The sequence below is a fragment of the Porites lutea genome, chromosome 3, assembly GCF_958299795.1.
Source record: "Porites lutea chromosome 3, jaPorLute2.1, whole genome shotgun sequence".
Lineage (NCBI taxonomy): Eukaryota > Metazoa > Cnidaria > Anthozoa > Scleractinia > Poritidae > Porites > Porites lutea.
Window position 1 is genome coordinate 11,071,425 of NC_133203.1, and position 21,555 is coordinate 11,092,979.

The following is a 21,555-nucleotide window of genomic DNA, read 5'->3' on the forward strand; positions in this document are numbered from 1 at the left end:
AAACTTCGTGTGAACTGATCCGGGGTGGTTTATTTACCAACTGGAATTTCGGATTTGATTCTGATCCTCGGTTGCATGGCCTCCAACCTTCTTGTTCTTGAGCTTCTCTACTTTGTATTTTAGTTCTTTATGATGAACTGATACCATCGTCATCTCTAAATTAAATAAGGCCCCCTCTCAGATAAACCCCCCGTCTCTAGTCTCTATTAAGCCCCCCCCCCCCCCCCCTCAAATGGGCTGGAAAAATAAGCCCCTCCCCCCGGAGGACTTAGCAGATGATTTACGGTACCTAGTAGAAAACTTCTCGCAGGTCCTTTTCATTGGGATTTTGGAGGTACTTGAATAACCACACTTAAATATTGAATGTAACTATGAAGAAGAGTACATGTATCCCGGAAAACAGCCTTCGCACGCGTCCTTATTATTTTTTCATTTTTTAGTTGTTTGTCACTGAGTTACTTTCTATAGTTCCATAAATTTTTTCCTGTACATCAGTTACTCGGTTACTTTAACCCGTGCAGAAATACTGTTTTAAAACTGCGTACGTTTGTTCTCCGAGGTGTCAGAGGACATGTTGATGAATTCTGCTGAGTTTACGTTCACCCCCAGCTGTGGAGTGCTGGGACCGCAGGAGAGTCAGTCAGTTCAGGTGTTGTATAAGGTTTCAGAGGCACCCAGACGAGTCAGAACTGTTCTACAGTGTAATGTCAAGAATGGCAAAACAAGGTAGGTTACATCACAAGTAACGTGGCATCTGGGTCTAATGTTAGCAAGCATCGGAATGTTGTCTGTTTTACCTCTTAGTCCTTGTTCGGCTGTTGCAGAGCCAAGTAATCAACCGTCTTCTTCCTTTGCCGTTTAGCAGTCTATGATACATTTATATAGTTGATATGCCACAATTTTTTCTAGTATAGTTTTTGTATGACAACATCTTTCCGGAACAATTCCAAAAAGTAGTTTTTTTGTCTCAATGTGGATTGTAAAACTTTTTTACGTTTACTTAAACAGCTTTTGTGAACTTTCTCTCATTATTAAGACAAAATCGTTTGCAAACTCTGAGGTAAAAACAAAATATTTTATCCCTTAGAAAGTGACAGCTACAGCTTCGAGCGCGCTAGCTTTTGTCATCATTTACCCATGTTTCCGCTTCTTTTTTCTTTTCAGCTATTTATCAGTATTTGGTGAAATACAAAGGCCGCTTGTTTGCCTGTTATCTTGTGACATGTACATTGAGAAGGTGTATTTAGGTGTCCCTGTGAGCAGAGAGGTTGTGCTTCACAATCAGTCACTGTTGAAGGCCAGGTTTACATGGGAAGAGGTGGGTACCACCCTAAAAGGCTTACTCTCGATTCTGAATCCAGCTGAGCATTTCTGTTTTTTAGTAGCTTCCATGAAGATTCCACCAGTCAAACGTCTAGACGTTATGTTTGTTTTAATTGGTGGGATTTCATTTGCCAGCAAGTGTAAACATGGGCAAAAAAGTATAAACCAGTTCTTAACATAGTGATCTTAATATCTTTTTAAAATTGTGAGCTTTTTTTGTTGAAAACGCTTAGCGCTGAAAGAAAATCATGCTAAAAATAGCATGCAATAACACCAACTTTGGTTTTCTAATACTTAGACCTTTTTTAGTAAACTTTCCAAAACTCTAGTAAACTAACAGGGTATTGGTAATAAAAATGTTTTAACTCACATTGGTCGTTTGGGTTTCCTTTTTATAGTTTTTTTAGACTGCTGAAAGCTGCTGAACATTTGGGCTTACATAAGTTCTCCTTTGTGAAAATTTTAATTGTGAAGTATTGTCCTTTCCGCTCTCACGATGCATTCTCTTTTGATGTAAGATCGTGACATTTCGACGTCATACTGCTAGTTTACATCAGGGGATTAGGTTGACTGGTTTTCCGTCATCTTCTTATGGACGATGCTTCGTTATTATATGAATGGATGGCGATAGGCGAGTTTGTTCTCATTTTCTATCTACATGGTGAATAAACTTGTATTAAGGGATGGAAGGCTGCTGTGATAAGTTGTTGACACTTCTGTTATCAACCGCAGCGGGGTTAGCTCAGTCGGTAGAGCGTTTGACTGCAGAGCGGGAGGTCGCCGGTTCGATTCCCAGGACCGGACCAACACTCAGGGTCTTAAAATAACTGAGAAATGAAGGTACTCCCTTTGCAATGCAAATGGCTGGACCTTCGCGTGGCTCGGACGGCCTCGTAAAATGGCGGCCCTGTCTCCAGTAGGAGAAGTAAAAACAGTGTCCCCAGTTAGTACTTTCGTGTTAAATACATTGACACTCAAATAAAGTGCATTTTTGATCGTGGGTGGCGAAGGTGTTGTCTACGTAACTGCGTCTTCTCGTTGTTTGTAAGTATTTGGATCTCAATACGGAAGTCAGTAGGTCAGCCATCTGAGAAGGTGTTAGCCTCGCTTCGTGCGTTCTGCAAGGCATAAGTCTCTCAGTCTCTGTAGAGCGGCTTGAGGGCTGCGTCGATACGAAAATATCCTCGAAAATATGGAATAACCCGGGGTTTAACTTAACTTTACCTGTTTTTTTTTTTAGAAATCATGGCAAGTTTTGTAAGTTTTAGATTAATAAGCAACGTATCGCTAGATTGCTAGAAACTGTGATGAATATTTTCCCTAATTTTGCTTCAGGTCCTTGAAGGAGATTACATACTAACGTTCGAGCCGAAGACGGGGTACTTGGAACCTAGGGAGGAGAGGTCAATCAAACTGACATTTACAGGACATAAGAAGGTAGTGTCAAGTTCAGCAGTACATTCAATTCAAAAGCAATACTGTCCTCATTAGAGGTGGGAAAAGAAATTTGATCGCCTTCCGTTCGTAACCTAACTCGCTTTGTGGAGGCCATTATTATCCCAGTGTGGACATTTATTTACAGCGAGGGAGGGACAGACGGACGGATGAATGAAATCTGTGAGGGACGGAGTGATGGAGAGAGGCTTGGGTGAAAGGAGAGAAGGAGAGACTAGCCTGCGTAGCATGCGCTTGGAAGTATGTCATGAGCGCAGGCAAAGAACGGGGTGCGTGAGAGAGACACGTGTGTCTTCCTCACGCGTCCCGTTCTTTCTTGCGCCCATTGTGCTTCCAAGGGTCTGCTAGGCAGGCCAGGGAGAGATGAACGGATGGCGGTTGTAAGAGGAGTAATCTGTAATAAAAATGCAAACTTCTAAGCTCTCGACAGAAACAAATGATTAATGTCAATGATTTGCCTTCATCTATTCCGATTCGTGATGAAAGAAATGCTACGAATTGATGGTACATAACTCTACACTCATTTTGGCTTGAAACGTCAAGTCACTTCTAAGAATTTGAACTTTACCTTTTAGCCTCCAATCTCGACTTAAGTATAATAGCAGTCTCTTTTAATTACTGAACTGACTTGAATAAATTATCCAATTATATAGAAAGCTTTTCTTGTTATAGAGGTCGTCGTAGGTTTTTACCCAACCAATATCGTAGAAAAGCCGACGCCCATTCACGTCTGTGTAGTATTAGAAGGAACTCCGATGGCCGTCAGAAAATCTGTATTTAAGCAAAGTGACACGTTATGTATTTTCTATCAATTTTCTCACAGGGACCTATCAGTGGTTTTATGACAGGTTGCGAGGTGGAAAGAATGATCGATACTTTGTGGTTTTCAATCTCTGCCGATGTTCAGGGATTAAGTGTCACCTTTGAAACTCCCAAGATCTTTGATCTTGAAAGGTACGTTTTCGCAAAGTTAATAGATTGGAATGGTTTTGAAACCCTTCGGACTCCTTTGTTATATGTTTTTTTGGGTCCTGACGGTGCACAACGTTCAATAGCATTCCTAGCATTTTGATCTTATTGACCAATAAACACGTCTCATTAATTTATTCCGTCACAATTTGCCAACAGAATTGAAAACAAAGGATTGTGCACCATAAAGGAGCTTCCAACATAAACAAGCACTGTTTTTATCTTTGGTGTTTGTTGTCTTTCATAACCAGTCTCCTCTTATAACTATGGTGTGCGTGCATGACTCTAAATATTTGTTGTGACCACGATTTATTGATTGATTGATTGATTGACTGATTCATTCATTCACAACTTTATTTTCATTGGGATTTTAGAGTACATGTATTCGGTTAGAGCTATGAATGTCTCTGATGACTGATTTGATGTTGTCAGTGCTTTCCGTATATTCGCGTCTTACCTGTAGGTAGATTTAAAAGAAAACTAGTATGCAGTGTAGAGCGTATTTTTACATTAATTTAGACCTGATGAAATCAGAGAGGCGTCACTTGAAGACAGAGAGATGCTGCTGGATTTCGAAACAGTACCGCTGGCCAGTTGTCCTCGCACAACCCTTGTTCTCACTAACACGTCAGCAATAAAGGCCACCTTCAGTATACAGCTGGATCACTTCAAAGCTGCCAAGCCACCAACCCCTCCAGAAGGTATTTACCCTGCTATTTAAGCCCCTTTGGCATTTTGCTTGACGTTTTGATCACACCAGTGTGTGGTAATTTAAAAACGAAAGGAAAGATTGCAATGAAACAAGAATATAACAATATGGTTTTCTGGTCAATTGATGCGTGCATGCCTCCCCTTAATTGAGAACTATGCCGTGGAGCGTTATTTCTATGGGGGACCGAAGATTTGAAACTTTGAAGGGGATGTATGCACATAGATGATAATTCGAAAATGTAAAATTCAGCCTCTCAATGAGTGTCCATAGCTTTAACGCGTACTACCATAAACAAAGTTAACAAGGCGACCGAAGAAGGAGATGGTATTTTGAGAAAACGTTCCCTCGTGGATTTGCCGCTCACGCGCCAGAAAGAGCTCCCGCACACAGTAATACTACCAGCTACGCAGACCATTTGTGGGACTGAGAAACCCTCAGCGGTAAGGTCTATGGTTTGAAACTCAATTAATACACCGAAATTAGAATCTCAGTATTGTTAAGGGTAAATGATTGCATGTTAGGTGTTTTTCTTAAATTTAATGTTCTTTTCTCTTTTTCCTTCTCCTAGGGGCACCACGAGGCAAAAGGTGCGTTTAATTTTTTTGCTTATTCTTGTAAAGTTGGAGATCTTTTAGTAAGTGTGTTTGATCGTCCTTCGACAGTTGATACGTCTCTAAACAATTCCTTTTGAGGATACATTTTATTACAGTGTAAATACACACTAGGACCACGTCTCGCGCTTTGTTTCCACAGTCAAAAGCCGGCCTGGAAAAAACTGTCAAAGTGCTCCACCAATGATGGATAATTTTACACGATAGACGTGAAAGTGATTATTACAATGGAGCCTCTATTCAGGGGACATCTTCGGGACCAAGGCATGTGTCCCCTGAACGAGGGTTGGGCTAGGGTTTGTTAATAATTAACCAGCAAATAAAATATTTTTCTATAACTCTACCTCGGAATCTGCGGCAGTTATTACTACGAGCAGTTAGATAATTGTAAACAGTTATAATTAACTTATCTCTGCGATGTTGTGTGGTTAATTCCCATAAGTGCAGTGTATGGATTTGAGTGAGATAGTTCATGTTTTGAAAGCTGTCGCCATTGTGACTAGTGAACACTAAAACTTAACAACGATTTTTGTGGTCAGTCCTTTTTGGAGGGCTTAAGTGTCCCCTGAATGGAGGTTAAATCCGGGTTTCGGGACCCATGAAAAGTGTCCCTTCCCCTAAATAGAAGTGTCCCTTCAGTAGAGGTGACAAATACAAAGATTATGTGAACATTTTTGTGGGGACCAAATTATGTGTCCCCTGAATAGGGGTGTGCCAAAGGAGAGGTTCAACTGTAGTTTCAACTGGAAAAAGTAATTGTTGTGGATTAATGTCACAAATATCTTGTTATTTTACTTTGCGTATCAACTGTAGGGACAGCCCTTGACGTCGACCTGTTTGCTCCCTAGCGAAAGAACCCTGATAAATACAGCTTCATTAAATAAATTCATGCTAGGATGTATAAATATTAGATGATATTTTGATAATGATTCTGACGATAAGAGGCAAGTATTTCTGACACTTAATTGATTTATCTTCAGAGGACGACTATTAGGGAAAACCCCAAATATTGCAGATCCAGTCAGTAAGACTTTTACGAAGGCTCATTCAGGTAAGAATACAAACAGAATTTTTATTATAAATAGAACTCTCAATTTTTCCCTCAAAAACAGTTGCACAGTGAAGCAGAAAAAGTGGTGCGATATTGAAGCTTTTCTCTGAATTGAATGCACTCTTTAATATCCTTGTTTATTTTTGTATAAAAACTGTCCTCATAGACTAGCTTTTACTATTTGTCCGTAGTGAGAAAATGAAACTGTAAATCCTGATTGACCGCTAAAAAATGACATGAAATGCCATAAAACGCACCATAGTTCAGGCGTGTCGCGTGTGAATGGTCAGCGAGGACTGATGTTTACTCAGTACATTTTGTTTATCACAGTACAGCGTTTGTGCTCCCAACTTTGATACTGAGTACTAACCTCATCTAGCTTTCGCCGGACGACCTTTTTATTTCCATATTAAGTTCTTTTTTTGCTTTTTTGCCGCCATCAACACAAAACCTGCTAATTATCTTTACGGCACAGATAGCCAAAAACTGGACGCCAACATCTTTGAAATAAAAGCAGGCGTATCACATGTTTATTTCAACATGGTTTTTATTGACCGCTTGCAGCGTTTGCTATGATGATGTTTCGTTCCTCGCCACACAGTAAGCGTTCAGACGGTCATGTTTGATCAAGCCATGCTGCTGCTGTTCACTCCCCTTACTTTCTAATTTGCTCATTTTTTAGATTACTGTAGGGCCATATTGCATGACGGAAGAGGAGCAGTTTTTGTGCCAAGTCCAGCGTCGGGTGAATTGCTTCCGTTTGGCTACCAGGTCATTGAGATAACAGGCTATAGTGATATGTGGGGCGAGTACAGAGATTTACTTGTTTGTAAAGTAAGTGACGTGCGATATGACAGTAGGTATCTCCCACTGACTAGTAAAGCTCTCAACAGCATGATTTTTTTTCCTTTCAGATCGACCTGTCACAAAATTGATTTACAAATGTTTTATTTAAACAATTGTACTATAACTGATACTTTCTGTCTTAGATTGACGGTATGGACCCAGTGTATATTCCTGTTGAAATGGAAGTCGTGGGTTGTCCGCTTAACTTTCAGATGATGAAAGATCAGGCACCAATTCTTCGGTAAGGAATCAAATAAGTGCTGTTTTTTGCAAGTAGTATAGTATGGACCGAATTCATCGTCTTTTTTTCTTGAGCCCCGTTCGCCCCTGTCCCGATCATTTTACCTGCACTAATATTTAGTGATGGTAATAAACGTTGATTGCATGAGGGTGCGTGGGTACGATGTGAAGATTTATACAGGTTGAGGAGAAGTTACCACTGGATACCACCTTCTGGAGATCTACATAATTTGTTATATTACACGACAGCTGAATTCAATAATTGTTTTAGTATTTTTTCAAAATATTTCCCAGCTCATAACATCCTTGCCTCTGGTAGAAGTTATTCATGACAGTTGTCAGTTTCACGGCCGTTTCAGGATTTAAACGGAGGTTGAAAAGACTCTTGTTTTCCAAAGGAGGATAAAATTGTGTTTGAATCCCGTGAAATTGTTCAGCTTGGAGATAAAAGTTTCACAGAGCTATTCACTTCTATTGCAGTAAGGGAGCTTGATGAATATGTTAATATGCTCTTCAAAAATGTTACTTGGGACACATTTTCATCTTCGGGTGGATCTTTTAGAAACGTGTTCGCTGTGTGCGGAATCAAGCACTTGGAGTATCATGCATTTAGAAAGGTGGTTTCTACTGTTTTTAAGTCGCAGGAAGCGCTTAGCTCTGTGGAGGGTACCCGAGTAATACAATTTCTTTTCCAGTTGTAGACTTAGTGACAATGACAATAGTGTAATGTTAGCTTTATCCTTGTTTCTGCAGTATCTGTATCCCCCCCACCCCACTTAAACTCTTGATAACAAAACTCTCTTTTCTTTAGCTTTGGAACACACGTATCTGGAGCGCCTTTGGTAAAGCGATCCTTAAGAATCAACAATACAAGCCCTTACGGTGCGTTAATATTTTAAAGCTTTGTTTGGATTATCCGAACATACTCGTTTCCAGTACCTGGTATGTAGTGTGTGAAAGCTTAAATCTTGAGGCTGACGTCCAAACGTCTCTGCCCCCATCTACCCTAGTAGTCTACTAGTTAAACTTTCGAAAAGTTTAATTTTAAATAAAACTGTATGATAACAAACGTTCATTACCGCACAAAATTATATATCCTCTAAAGTTCATTAAATGACTCTCTTGAATTCCGGACCACTATAATGAGAAATCAACTTTCGTAGTATGTAATCCACCTATGCTCATTTTTTGTATTCCTGTCCTTTAATACCAAACTATTTCTTCCATCTTTTAAAAGAATGTATTTAATCAATCAGTCTAGTGGCATAGGTATGTAACTTGAGAATGAGGTAAGCAAAATTTTGACTCATTGGTGGAAACGTTTCTTGTGAGAATTTCATAGTTTGTGTCAAACGTTAAGGGGTGTGGCGTGGGTGGGTGGGTCGTGCGTGTTGGGTCGTGAATCGTTTTAGCGGTTTATGCAGAGTTCACTTTACACAAAATAAAAACGTTTTGGTAACTTACCTTCGATATATACTCTTCTCCACAGATATTCGTTTAGACTGGGAAACATACAGACACGTACCACAGGACAGTCAACTTCTGGACATGTTGGTGTTCATAGGTGAACCTTTGCCGCAATTCAAAGATGGGCAGGAGGTGGTACCAACTGTTGGTGATCATGAGATTTACCAGCGCGAGGATAAACCATTCATACAAGTCAAGCTGAGGGAACACGAGGGAGTTTGCGCAGACAGACCTTTTGACGTCACACCTAGACAGCAAGTAAGAATTAAACTTACAACACTCCTATCCAGGGTCTTCATCTCATTACAAAATATACCTCTAATATTGAGAGCGTAAGTTACGCTAGGAGAATGGCACTTCCCTTTCATTCTAATGTTGAAGTTGACCTAAGAGTTTTAAGTGGGATATAGGGTATCTTTAGGATTAAAAGGCGGTACATAATATAATTTTCTTGATTTTTAATATTTCCACGTAAAATACTAAGATATTGTCAAACTTCAAATAGGTCTGAAAGTTAGAACGCCTCTAGTATTACTGTGTTCACTTCTAAACTAAAGCCATTTTTCTTGGTATAAGCAAACTTTACTTCTCTTAATGCTTGTGTGTACTTTTTCGCTTCTTTGTTTTTTTTCTCGTATTTTGTCACTTTTTCTTTTTCGTTTTTGCACTTTCTCATTCAGCCTTATCTGTTTTATCCTATTGAATGATTATTTTCTACCTTGTAAAGAAGTTGTTTGTGTTCAGTTAAATTGTCTTACCGATGCCAGTATCTTATTTATTAACTAAGTCATATTTTTGAAGGTGGTCCTTTTCATGAGCCTTATTGGCTTCCTTTGGCTCCCTTGCCTCATCTTTCTAAATTTTTTGTATATGTTGTAATTAATGTAAACGGCAAAATGATAATAAAATAATACTTTTCTGTGGCCTACAATTAGTTGTAAACACAAAGCTCGCCACGTTTAAAATCAGATAATTTAACAATTAATGAATGAGGATGAGTATCTTATGAAGAATTATGGAGATCGAGGAGGGTGTTATCCGTCGAGGTCGTAGGCCGAGGCGGATAACACCCTCCGAGATCTCCATAATTCTTCATATGATACGAAAGCCGAATTCAATAATTGTTTTATTATTCATTCAAAATAATGCCTAGTTTAAAAACATGGCTAAAACATACTTACCTCCATCGATCCATCGATGTTATGTTCATCTTCGATAGTGCACTTTTAGGTTTGTCTGTCAGTTCACAATCAAAACAACTTAACCTCGTCCCCAGGTCTTCTCGGTTAACGGTGCCTTAACCTGTACGAACGCTGCATTTTTGACGTCATTTCCTCGATAAACACAAAATTCTTCCAAATTTGGTCATCAGTAACTGGTTGTGGTGAATTATGCGTGTGCTTTTAGCCAATCAGAATCGGGGAAATATTTTGAATGAATAATAAATAACAATTATTCACCGAAGTGGAGGTGGCTAGTGATGGATATTTACCGAAGCCGCGCCATCACTAGCCACCGACACTGAGGTGAATAATTGTTTTAGTATATACTAAAACAGTGAGATAATTGAGCCCAAAAATGATGATTTTTAACTCATTTACTGTTGCCTGCAACGATTACAATTTTGGCGCGCAATGACCGAACGGCCGCTGTCGTCGCTTTTTCTTGCCGGCAAATAGAACTTTTGAAGGCATTTGTTTAGCTCTTGCGGGGAAATTTCCTCAAAAGGAGCTGTGAATTCTTTTTGTATTTAAAATCATTCTGTAAAAAGGATTATTAGATTTAGTTTTAAGCTTATTTATGAACAAGTCAACTAAAAAAAGTAACGCAAGACTTAAACTTAATTTGCATTTGTAAACAACAAAACTTTTTCGCCGGTTTTATCGATAAATTCAAGTAAAAAAGACAAAGCTTTACCTGTGAAAACTTCCACCCCGAGCTTCGTCACTTTCTTCGTGTATTTTGGAAACAGCTTGCTTGATTAGTTGTGAAATTTCTTTGTTTGTTACGGCAGCAAACCGGGAAGGCATTTTGCAACTTACGCGAGTTTGGCGTCTCTCGCTCGGAGGAACTGGAGGTGAATCAGTGAATAGTGCAGGATATTCACTGATTGAGTAGCCAATCAGAGCGCGCGAAAAACACTATCCACTGTTTTAGTATATACTAATAACAATTATTGAATGAGGCTGAGTAGGATATGAAGAATTCTGCAGATTGAGGAGCGTGTTATCCACCATGGCCGAAGGTTAAGGTGGATAACACCCTCCGAGATCTGCAGAATTCTTCATATCCTACGAAAGCCGTATTCAAATATTGTTTTATTATTCATTCAAATTAATATCAAGTTTAAAAACAAGCTAAAACGTGCTTACCTCGGTCGATGTTAAGTTCATATCGTTAGCGCATCTTTATCGGCAAGTTTAGGAGAGAAAGGTCTGTTTAGGTCTGCAAATATACTCCGAACAGCAGATGTCGTCCGTCGAGATGTCTTCTTGCTGTTCTTGCTTTGATTTTAGACAATATTTCGCCGTGAAACGAGTAAAATGTTTCGCCGACTGTTCAGCCATTTTGTTCTCACTATCGAAAAAAACTCAACCTTGTCCCCAGGTTTTCTCGGTTAACGGTTCAATAATCTGCAACTTGGGCTGCACTTTTGAAGTCACCGGTTCAATAGGACAAAATCCTTTCCAAATTAGGTCAACAGTAGCTCTTTATGGTGAATTATGCGTGAGCTTTTAGCCAATCAGAAATGGAGAAATATTTTGAATGAATAATAAGAGCCAATATCAATATTTGCTTTTCTCCGTTTTTGAACGCTCATAGCATCAAAATTATCTTTTGGTCTTCATTGATATGAAATTTGAGTTCCTGCACTTGTTTTGAAACTGCGTCTAAGTGGTGCTATCTTCGATGTTTTTAGGTGATCTCCGCTAAAAGTCATTCTGCTGCCACGGTGTCTTTTTACCCTTACACGGAAAACCTGTCAGGAGAGCTGTGTACTGGATACGCCACAGCGTTCATGAGCTTAGATTCACAGGTGACGTGAGGAGCATTTTACTTGTATTTTTGTAAGGTGACGTCATAATTGTTTGTGATAAATTTGAATTTTCAGTAATAACCAACCAATTTTCAGGACATCAACCAGACTAGTCTTCAGCGGCGCAATATCTCATAATATTAATATTTTTACACCAAAACTTTCTTTTAGTTACGTGAAGTTATCAAACAGTACTTAAATACTTTCATTAACGTTACTTTCATTAATATTTATGGTTGAGTACTTCATGTAATGAATGCTTAATTAACATTTGATGATTGACATTCATTAATTTTTACTAATTAAAGATTCTGGAAATACCGGGACGTGTGAGAAGAGCGCATGGTGTGGATATGAAACCGTTCCGCCTGGACATGACAGCCAACATGGACCCTGCCTTGTAGGTTTTTGTCCTTAGCTGCAGCAGCTCTTTGAAAAACCTCTTCATTACGGGATCTGATTTTCTCTGCCTTTTCTCGTTTCCTTGTATGAAACTTGAATCGTAGACTTGAATAAATGAGTACTGCTGAGCTGGTTTCTTTCTTTTACAAATTTAAGATAAACAACTTTGAAGTTTTTTTCTACAGGATAATTCTCAGATTGTGTCAGAAAAAAAAAATGTTGGTGTATTTCATGGACAGCCATGAAAATTTACATTACTAGTGCAAAATCACAGTGCAGCGTGCTGATTGAGCTGCAAAGTCAGATAGTTCCGTTAAACAGTTTTTATTTTCCCAAAACGATAAAAATTTCTGTTTTTCTTGAGGATTTGGAAATCATGAAAACGTCGTGGAATATTAAAAGAAAGATTGACTATAAAGTGTGCACTATTGATCACCGAAATCCAGATAAGACGCTTGTCAATCAGTCACAATGGTTTGTTATTTCATGGAATAAAAGTTAAGTGTGAAGAATGCATTTTTGTTTCGTTGATTATAGGCTTTCTCTAGAAACCGAACAAGACAGAGGCACTGAGTTCATTACAGCTGCATCTGATCTGGTAAGCTGAGTCTAACAGTTACCATAAATGAATCAACCCATACTGTAGGCGTTCGTCCCGCTGCCTTCTCTAATACATGCAGAGAGTAAAAGAAAATGAGTGAAGAATGGCAGGGGTTAAGAGTCGATCGAGAATTTACTGTTTTACTGTTTACTCGCGGACATTCTGAGCAACCCTGTCTCCGGGCTTTGCTGTACATTCAAAATATCCCTGATTTTATGGGGGTTTTTTGGCCACGTTTCCTGAAATGTATCAGAATTATAAAACGTTTTGTCACGAAACAGGTAATGAAATGTCATTGAAGGGGGAGAGGGGTTGAGCCACTGTCAGCCATATTCTTTTTTTTTTTTTTGCCAGTCTGAAAGGTTTTGAGCATATCAAGACGTTCGAAGATCTGTTTTGTGACAAAATGCTCCATGGTTTTCCTTGTTACTAAAGCTGACTGCTTCACTACTTTCAAAACTTTTTTATGTGGTACGGTTCTTTGGTAACCAAATTTATTATCAACAGCTTGGTGGAGAGACACCGCTGATTCATCGATTTGTGTTGAGCAACACCACGGAAACTCCGCTGAACATGAATTTCCAAGTGACAGTTCCATTCAAGATCGTTTCCACCGAAGCCCCCCCGTCAGCCAAGAACACAAGACCCCAAACCTCTGGAAACATTATACTCAAGCCCGCCAAGAGTCTCGAAGTAAGTGAATAAAGATGCTTTTATTAGCTTTCACAAAAAGTATGTTTCTGTACGCGTGTACATCTTAAACGTAAATTTTGAATAGTGTAAAGGCTTGCTGTGGTTTGCTTTAGTTGCAAAAGTGTTAAATTTCACTTGCAGCATAGATAGAAAAGGGAAAGCATTAGATGTAGATCGAGAACGCCACTTGAGAGAGGATTGTATGCCTGACCTGTGACTGAAGGCCACGCGTTTATTCTGTCAATCCCATCCCACGCAAAAAATATTTTTAAGAATGTCTGGGCCCCGAGTAAAGGAATACGTAGAAGAGTGTCCACAGATGTCTTAATTGTTTTTATTTTTGATTCCAGTTAAGGGTTGGATTTTACTTGTCTGAGGAACTTATCCGCAAAGTGAACGAGCTAACTGCTAAACAGGAGCAAGCTGATGGCGCGCTTTACACTGTTGCCCAGGATGGCGACAGAAGAATTATCCTCAAACGAGACCTTACTGTTGAATTTTCCAATAATACTACACAGGTTAGATGTTTGTTCCTACTTCTTGGTCGTTCAAGAAAGCATTAGTTACCTATCAATACCCTCGGTAGACTGAGGCGCCGTTACTGAGCACTTACAAAACATTACTGGAATCATACTATTTTTGCGTTTTTCACCCCTGACTTTTCTATCGCCTGACACGCAGGTAAAACTGTGAATATTATGTTGTGTTAATATCTCCTTACCTTACATAAAGCAATTTTCGGGTATTTTGCTGTCGTTGTGATGAGTGTGTCCTTAGTTTTCCCCATTGCTTATCCCCTATTTTCCCGTCTTTCCTTATAGTTTCCCTAACCTTTCTCCACTCGGGACTTAAAGGTGGCTCGACTGGATTTTTTTGGGGGGGGATACCTCCCAAGTTTGAGCATTAACTACGTCGCCACGAGTAAAGGTATGGGAAAAAGATTACCACAACTGTATTATATAAAGATGAAAATTTCTTATGATGTGGGTTTTATTGCAATCGGAGTCGCCATAGCAACGTAACGACGCCATTACGTTTTTTATTTATCTTTGTTTGGAAACAATGCCAGTGAATAATGAGAATGCTCACTTGTAAACACAAAACCTGGGGGAAAAATTGTTTATATTTGAGGCCCTATTTAAAAGCCTTCTCTGTTTTCAATGTTCTTGAAATTTGCAGGGTATATTTATTGGCAATTGATCTCGGGATTGTCAAATTTATAAAAAAATTTATCGAGCGGTTTTTTGAAAAAAGCGAAAATTATAGGCATGGACCAAATTACGTGCAAAAGCAGCTGAATGCAAGTTACTAAAATTCTTCTTACTCGCGATCGCTCGGAGCAATTCTCTTTTTTTGTACGCAGTTTTCAATGGAATCAAACTACTATGAGATGAAGCTGCGTTTCCCAAGCTTATCATTTTCTTAAAAAATTAGCTTATTGTGTGGATAGCATGCTATTTCACTGTTTTTATGATACTTAAAACTTCGTTTCAAAATATTTCGAAAACGCTCCCATAGAATTTGTTCAAACTTTGATATAATTGAGGCAATTATGGCAGTTACAAACTCCCTTAAGCGATTTCTTAAAAAAACTCTTGGTACAAAGAAACACAGAGATAAATAAAAAACGTAATGGCGTCGTTACGTTGCTATGGCGACTCCGATTGCAATAAAACCCACATCATAAGAAATTTTCATCTTTGTATAATACAGTTGTGGTAATCTTTTTCCCATATCGTTACTTATGGTGACGTAGTTAATGCTCAAACTTGGGAGGTATCCCCCCCAAAAACTCCAGTCGAACCACCTTTCACCACTCTGCATTTAGTGTGTCTGCATTTAGCATAGCGTGTACCCTCTTTGCTACCCACTATTCTCAACTGTTTCTCATATCCAAGGATGTGTCCTTGCGTTCTTATAGCTAAAATAAGTGATGATGTTTTCAGTTGATTCCTTTGATGGCATCCATCGCTGTGCCGACTCTCCGTTTGTCTAAAAATGAAGTGGACTTTGGCACATGCCTGGTTGGCCAGGCAGTTGAAATGCACGTGACTCTGTTTAATCCCTCCCAGTCTGCCTCTGCTTGGATTGCTTATAAAGGTAAAATGTAACCTATTTTCTTTTAGCAAGCCCAAAACTAGTGACTAGTTCCGAATCTCTAAAGAGGTCTGTGTGGGAGGCTGTACTGGGGGAAAGGGCGAAGAAAGAAGTGAAAAGGGTAGGAAACTTTCTTTCACTCCTCTCCCCTCCCGTCTCAAACCCCAGATCTCCTCTCTCCTAGCCCTTAAGAGAGGCCCGATCAGTACTCAGGGTACGTTGCACTTTTAAACTTAATTAATAGTTAAGTCATGACTTCTGCCAAAGGGCTTCTCGTGACCAAAAATCTGTGCGAGGTATCAGAATTGTTTCATGGTCTTTATCTGCTTTAGGGACTGGTCAAAAAGTATAGGGGGGGGGGGGGGTGGGCCGGAGCATTTGGAAATGTGGTTGATGAAAAACACATGACCCACCCCCTCCCTTCGGCACAAAAATGACTGACCCACCCCTAAAGCAAGGTTGGAAATTGCATGACCCACCCCCTAGTTAAAACATGGATGTTTGGTTTCCTTTAAGGCCATCCCCTTTTTTCTCTTCGTTTACCGTCGAATGCGTTTCCTGATATTGGGTCGGTCGGTCGGATTGATAAAAAAAAAAAACTTTAAAAAAAATCACAAGAAGTCTCGGAATAGTGGGCCCTGGTACCCCAGGACGACGTTAAAAGTTAACATTCACATATTTGGGTCGGTCGGACGACGGTAAACGGAGAAAAAAAAGAGGATTGCCTAACCTTGTTCTGTGCTTGACAAAATTTGTTTATACGCTGCTACAACTCGGATCAAAATCACAGAAATCATACCTTTCACTGAAAAGACAAATGTGAAAAACCGAACATTTCTTGTTTCGATGGACGTTATGAGTCTTGACACAAATATACAGCAAAACGAGGGTATATTGAAATTGTCTGTCACAACGCATATGAAAATTTCTACAAAGACAACCCATTCCTACACATTACTTGCCGGAAATTCTTAGATTAATCCTCAAAGAAAATATCTTCCACTTCAATGGAAAGCACTACCTACAAAACCATGGAACTGTAATGGGCACAAAGACAGCAGTTTTGATTCCTTTGCCATTATTTTCATGACATATATATTATATTGAAACAACAACTCTAAGCAAAACTGTCTTTAGAACAACAGTTTGGAAATGCTACATACACGATGTCTTTTCCCTATGGGACATGAGTAAACCAGACATCGAAGCCTTCATTGAACAAGCAAACTTAGATCACCCAACTATTAAATTCATGGCCGAAACATTTGACACTGAGATGCAGCGTTTTTAGACACGGTTGTATACAAAGGCACAAGATTCAAGAAAAATCTATCCTTGATGCAAAGACACATTTTAAACAAACGGAAACCTTCTTGCACACACATCTCACCTCGTGTCACCCTCCAAGTGTTAAAAAAGGATTTGTCAAAGGAGAAGCCTTGAGAATCCTACGAAAAAACTCCTCAGAAACAACCTTTGAGGAAAATAATTCAAAAAACGCTTGATGGACGGAGGCTACCCACAAACTTTGATAGAAGACCTACTATCAGAAATAAAATTCACAAAAACGAGTCTAAACTCCTTAAACAAAACCTACAAGGAGGAAAAATATTTATTGCCATTTGTGACACAATACCGCAACCCTCAGTGTCTACTATAAGGGAAGCTTGAATAATAAAAATGGAATCTTATACAAAGCCAACCATAACTTAAATAAATTTTTAAAGAACCACCAATCATTTCCTTACAAAAAAGGAAAATCATTAAAGGACATGCTCGTTAGAGCCAAAAAAAAAAGGTTAACAAAGGGTTCACGGGATGTGCGGTCTGTCACCCGTTGCATTTTCTCGCACAACAGGTTTGTGAGTATTCTAGCAATAATTCCAGCTGGCTGTGTTTTATATAACAAGTGTGGTCAACTGTCTCGTTAGTACAGTTAATGCTTATCTATGTAATAAAATAGGGTGACCCACCCCCTAAGGGTAGTTGCAAATTGCACGACCCACCCCTTGCACAAGGCTCAAAACCTCATGACCCACCCCCTCTCTGCTCCGGCCCACCCGCCCCTATACTTTTTGACCAGTCCCTTAATGTCAGTGGTTAAGCCAACATCGTTTAGTAGTAAAACTACTTATAGAGCTGCTGTCCTTTATGGATTAAAGAGTGAAAATTAAACTTTTTTATTTTTATTTTTCGTTTTTACAGACCCTCGTTATCCGTCGATCAGTCAACAGGTTTTCGTTGTTACCCCGATAGAAGGATTTCTTGAGGCCAACACAAGCCTTGTTGCAAGGACAAAGACTACTCTAAAAATTACCTTCACAGCAAAGTAAGTCATCACTGTTTTCCAATAATTTTATTTTTAATTCCTAGCTTCCAGCATAAGTTTTTTATCTTCGGTGGTTTGTTTATCCTTTCTGGCCTCACGACGTTCGCACAGGACTTTTTCCTTTGTTCTGTTTTTTTTTTCAATTTGCATTCAAAAATGAATACGCCACTTGCACATCTCCCATAAAGCAACTTATTTGCCCCCACCCCCCCCCCTCCCCCAAATTTTGCATAACCTTTGCTTTTCATTTCTCCTGGGTGTCACAGCCGTCCTAAGAGAAATTGAAAAAGATGCTTACGTAAAATTTTGGGGGGCAAATAAGGTATATTATGAGAGGTATGCAAGTGGCGTATATGAAGAAGCATGAGGCACTTTAAATTAAACAGAGTAACATGACATGGTCTGATATGGACTGACTGAATACCCGATATAGGAAGGGTCGGCGAGTGGATGAAATCACTTAACACAGCGGGGATCTTGATTTTCAAATTTTATTCAGGTCCCTACGCAGTCCCAGTTTATCTTTTCTCCTTTTCATTGCAGGCGCAATATTGAGTACGAATGTGTTGTTATCGTCAGCGGTAAACTTCAGGAAGAGGAGCAGACACTAGTAATGAGAGGAAGAGGATCATACGATCAAGTACACGAGCGTCTTGTTAACGTTACCACAGACACGTGACTGTAGTATGTGCCTTACATTCTGTTGTAATCTTGTGGTAATCGTATCCCTTAGAAGTAGTGGTTTAAGGTGAAACATCGTCACGTGTACTGTATTTTTCCCGAAAATTCTCGGGGAGTTCATTCATTCTCCAATGGGCTGTAACGAATATTGTTTACATAATTTGTAAAAAAGGTGTATATTTCCGAGAAACTTAATAAACGTTTCAAATGAATGTTTTTTTGGTAGACTATTGTACATTCACTTTAACATTGGTTAATCCTCGTCTGAGTCAAATTCGTACTCATGATGACACACAGTCAAGCAAGAGAAATGACGTGGTCTGTGTCCTTACATATCTTATTTCCTTTTTTCGTTTTTGATAAAGTACAGTTGCCTTTCTCCAGAGATTTTCTTTCTGCTTTGGCTGTCCCCGCCATTACCTTGTTTTGCCTGCGCCGTGCCAACTTTCTGAAGAAGAGGTTCCACCGACCATGTGTTTTGGTGACTAATCAACGGGTCCATCAACGCGCCTTCCTTCGGGCGAGCCACGTTGTTGGGTGGTGTTACTGTTGATAATAAACTCTGTTGATCTATTTACAGAGATTAGTGGATGCCTTGAAAAAAATTAGACACATATGCTCAAACATTCCTTCCAGGACATCAATTTCAAAACTGTTATCACCTGTGTGACCTATACCATTTCAGTTTGGGGTAATTGTTCTCCTCTTCTTCTGCAATCGATGAACGCATCCATGCTAGGGCGTGACGCAGTATAGGCAATGTACAACCAGCAGCCAACAGTTATGGTGCTGCAGTTGAACCTCTCCTCAATGGCCACCTTGGGACAGTAGAAAGTGGCTGTTGTAGCGAGGTTTAAACATGAGTCAATGTATGGACTGTCCGCCAAAAAAGTGGCCAATCATTGTAGAGAGGTGAACGTTCGACTGTACTTTGAAGGAATCCAAGTTGCTTCTACAGAATTGACTTATCTTTATAGGCGAATCCCTGGTTACATTATTTTCTTTTTTGCCTCATTAACATATGCTTATCGTAGCTGATGAAACTAAAAAATATTAAATCTCTGAATGTTTAAAAAGCAAAACAATTTCAGTCATCTCTCTTTGAAAAACCTCGAACTTTGAAAAGAATGTATTATCTCATCAGAACGTTTTTGCAACCCATCAATTCGGTAGTGTTGATTGCTGCTAGTTCCACTTTTACTGTTTTCAGGGAGCTGAAACTGAACAAACTGCACTAATTAACGCGCCCTCTCAACTTTTGAACCATTTTTGTGCATACGAAAAGGCCTTCTATGGGTTAACCTGTATTCTAATAAGCAAAAATGTAAACAATGACGTCAGCATGCAAGGATTCGCCTCTATATGATGATGAGGCGCTTCCAATTGCTTATGTTTATAGCTTGGAACCATAAACAATTCTGATAATACATTCTAGGGGGAAGCCGCTGATTGATGCATAACGCGACCAAGAATTTTATTAAGAGAGAATAATTAACCAAGGGAATAATTTCAATTCCGGAATTCGGAAACGGAATACGGAATATGTGAAAGAAGGTTCCAAGCGATCGATTTAAAAAAAAAATAATAGCAATAACAAAACAATACAGATAAAATAAACATGTAAATCAATAATTACCTTGGCAGAGGAGACTGCTGCATGACGAGAGGAGTCGATTCCGGTGAAAAGAATGAATGCAAATTCCTGAAATTCTCATTGGGTAGCAAAACGAGGGGAAAAAACAATAGCTGAGAAGACTTCCCTGACAACTATTGTAGTTCCTTTTAAAAAGAGGCAAGTTATATGGAGACATACTTCGTTTAAATCGACAGAGACGTAGTTTATATAACTGAAAGGCGTCGTCGTCAAGTTTTTCCTCGGTGTCTTTTCTGGGTTGTGTTCAACAGTCTTCAATTTTTTTTGTTTAATACAACTTAAACAAAGGAACCATGGTATTGTAGCGTCCAAAGAGAAGAGAGAATTGTGCGTGCATTTGCTTAAGTCCGCGGTACATCAAAATAATGGCTAAAAAAAAGTTGAACTTATTGCTAAAAGGCCGGAAAGTAACTGTGGTCATGTCCCTGGAGTGTTTTGGGGGACAAGCATGTGGCTAAAAAGGTTTCTGTTTAACTGTATTATTCAACCCCTACACTCGTGAATAAAAATTACTTTTATCAACCTTGCAATGCAATAAATTCTTAAAATCTCTTGAACAAGATGCATTAACAAGAATATATTCAAGGGAACTGCAAAGACAAACTACTGAACAAATTCTCTCGCTCTTTGGATTATACTAAATTACAATGTGTATGCAATGTGAAATTCTTTAGTTTCTCTATTATTAATATTTGATTCTGTATGCAGTATTTCGCTTACGTTTCCAAGCCTGATTCTGGATCTCGGATTCCGTGTTTTAGTGCGGCCGTATTAGGACAGCGGCGCTTATTCGAGGGCGACGCGGTGTTAAATTGGTTGTTAACCATTTACTACAAATTCCCGGAAATTCCGATTGGGATGTAAATGGTAAACGTTTTTTTGGATCGTCCCACTGGAAAATTCCCGGGACAAACGGAAGTTCTGAAAAAGTTGTCCCGTTTTCCCGATTGGGACGTTTACCATTTACAAGTTTCTTGAATTTCTTACTTGGTTCATGTTGTAACTAGAATCCAGTCTAGCGCAGAGCGACACTCCGCAGGGGCTGGACACCTTATGACGCCTACACAAAACCGTTCTGAAAAACCTTTGTGAAAAATCGAGTCATGACTGATGATCGAAGGACCCAGTGCCCTCCTCATTACTGTACGTGTGACATGGTGTGATGTCGCTGACAGCTTTTGGGTTGCCAGGACAAAATGCAAATCAAAAATGTAACGATGAATGTTATGCAGACCTTTGTGGAAAATATTTGATAGACAGGTGAATGTTCAAAATCAATAATTAATATTGGCTCATTCGAATTAGCTTCTGTTTGTTTTGGTTGTCAGGAGAAATCATGTGTTGTGCCTGGAGGACCTTTAGACTTTTCGACATCAATCAAATTGAG

At 39.3% G+C, this 21,555-nt stretch overlaps 1 protein-coding gene across 3 annotated transcripts in view; it reads left to right on the plus strand.

Moving 5' to 3' along the window:
• Nucleotides 1–18,726, plus strand: part of LOC140930463 (deleted in lung and esophageal cancer protein 1-like) — a 37,954-nt gene extending 19,228 nt beyond the window's left edge. For 2 of the 3 annotated variants that reach the window (XM_073380159.1, XM_073380160.1), the window contains exons 20-38: nt 560–726; nt 1,165–1,318; nt 2,659–2,760; nt 3,602–3,732; nt 4,267–4,448; nt 5,028–5,046; nt 6,051–6,121; nt 6,804–6,955; nt 7,111–7,208; nt 8,019–8,089; nt 8,697–8,932; nt 11,595–11,711; nt 12,020–12,111; nt 12,651–12,711; nt 13,222–13,407; nt 13,758–13,925; nt 15,354–15,507; nt 17,710–17,833; nt 18,377–18,726. In XM_073380159.1, the coding sequence (XP_073236260.1) occupies nt 560–726; nt 1,165–1,318; nt 2,659–2,760; nt 3,602–3,732; nt 4,267–4,448; nt 5,028–5,046; nt 6,051–6,121; nt 6,804–6,955; nt 7,111–7,208; nt 8,019–8,089; nt 8,697–8,932; nt 11,595–11,711; nt 12,020–12,111; nt 12,651–12,711; nt 13,222–13,407; nt 13,758–13,925; nt 15,354–15,507; nt 17,710–17,833; nt 18,377–18,512 (2,421 nt within the window). In that variant the 3' untranslated portion in view covers nt 18,513–18,726. Of the gene's footprint in view, nt 1–559; nt 727–1,164; nt 1,319–2,658; nt 2,761–3,601; nt 3,733–4,266; nt 4,449–5,027; nt 5,047–6,050; nt 6,122–6,803; nt 6,956–7,110; nt 7,209–8,018; nt 8,090–8,696; nt 8,933–11,594; nt 11,712–12,019; nt 12,112–12,650; nt 12,712–13,221; nt 13,408–13,757; nt 13,926–15,353; nt 15,508–17,709; nt 17,834–18,376 lie in introns of those variants that run through there. The other variant, XM_073380161.1, reaches the window with a different exon arrangement.
• The last annotated feature ends 2,829 nt before the right edge of the window (nt 18,727–21,555 follow it).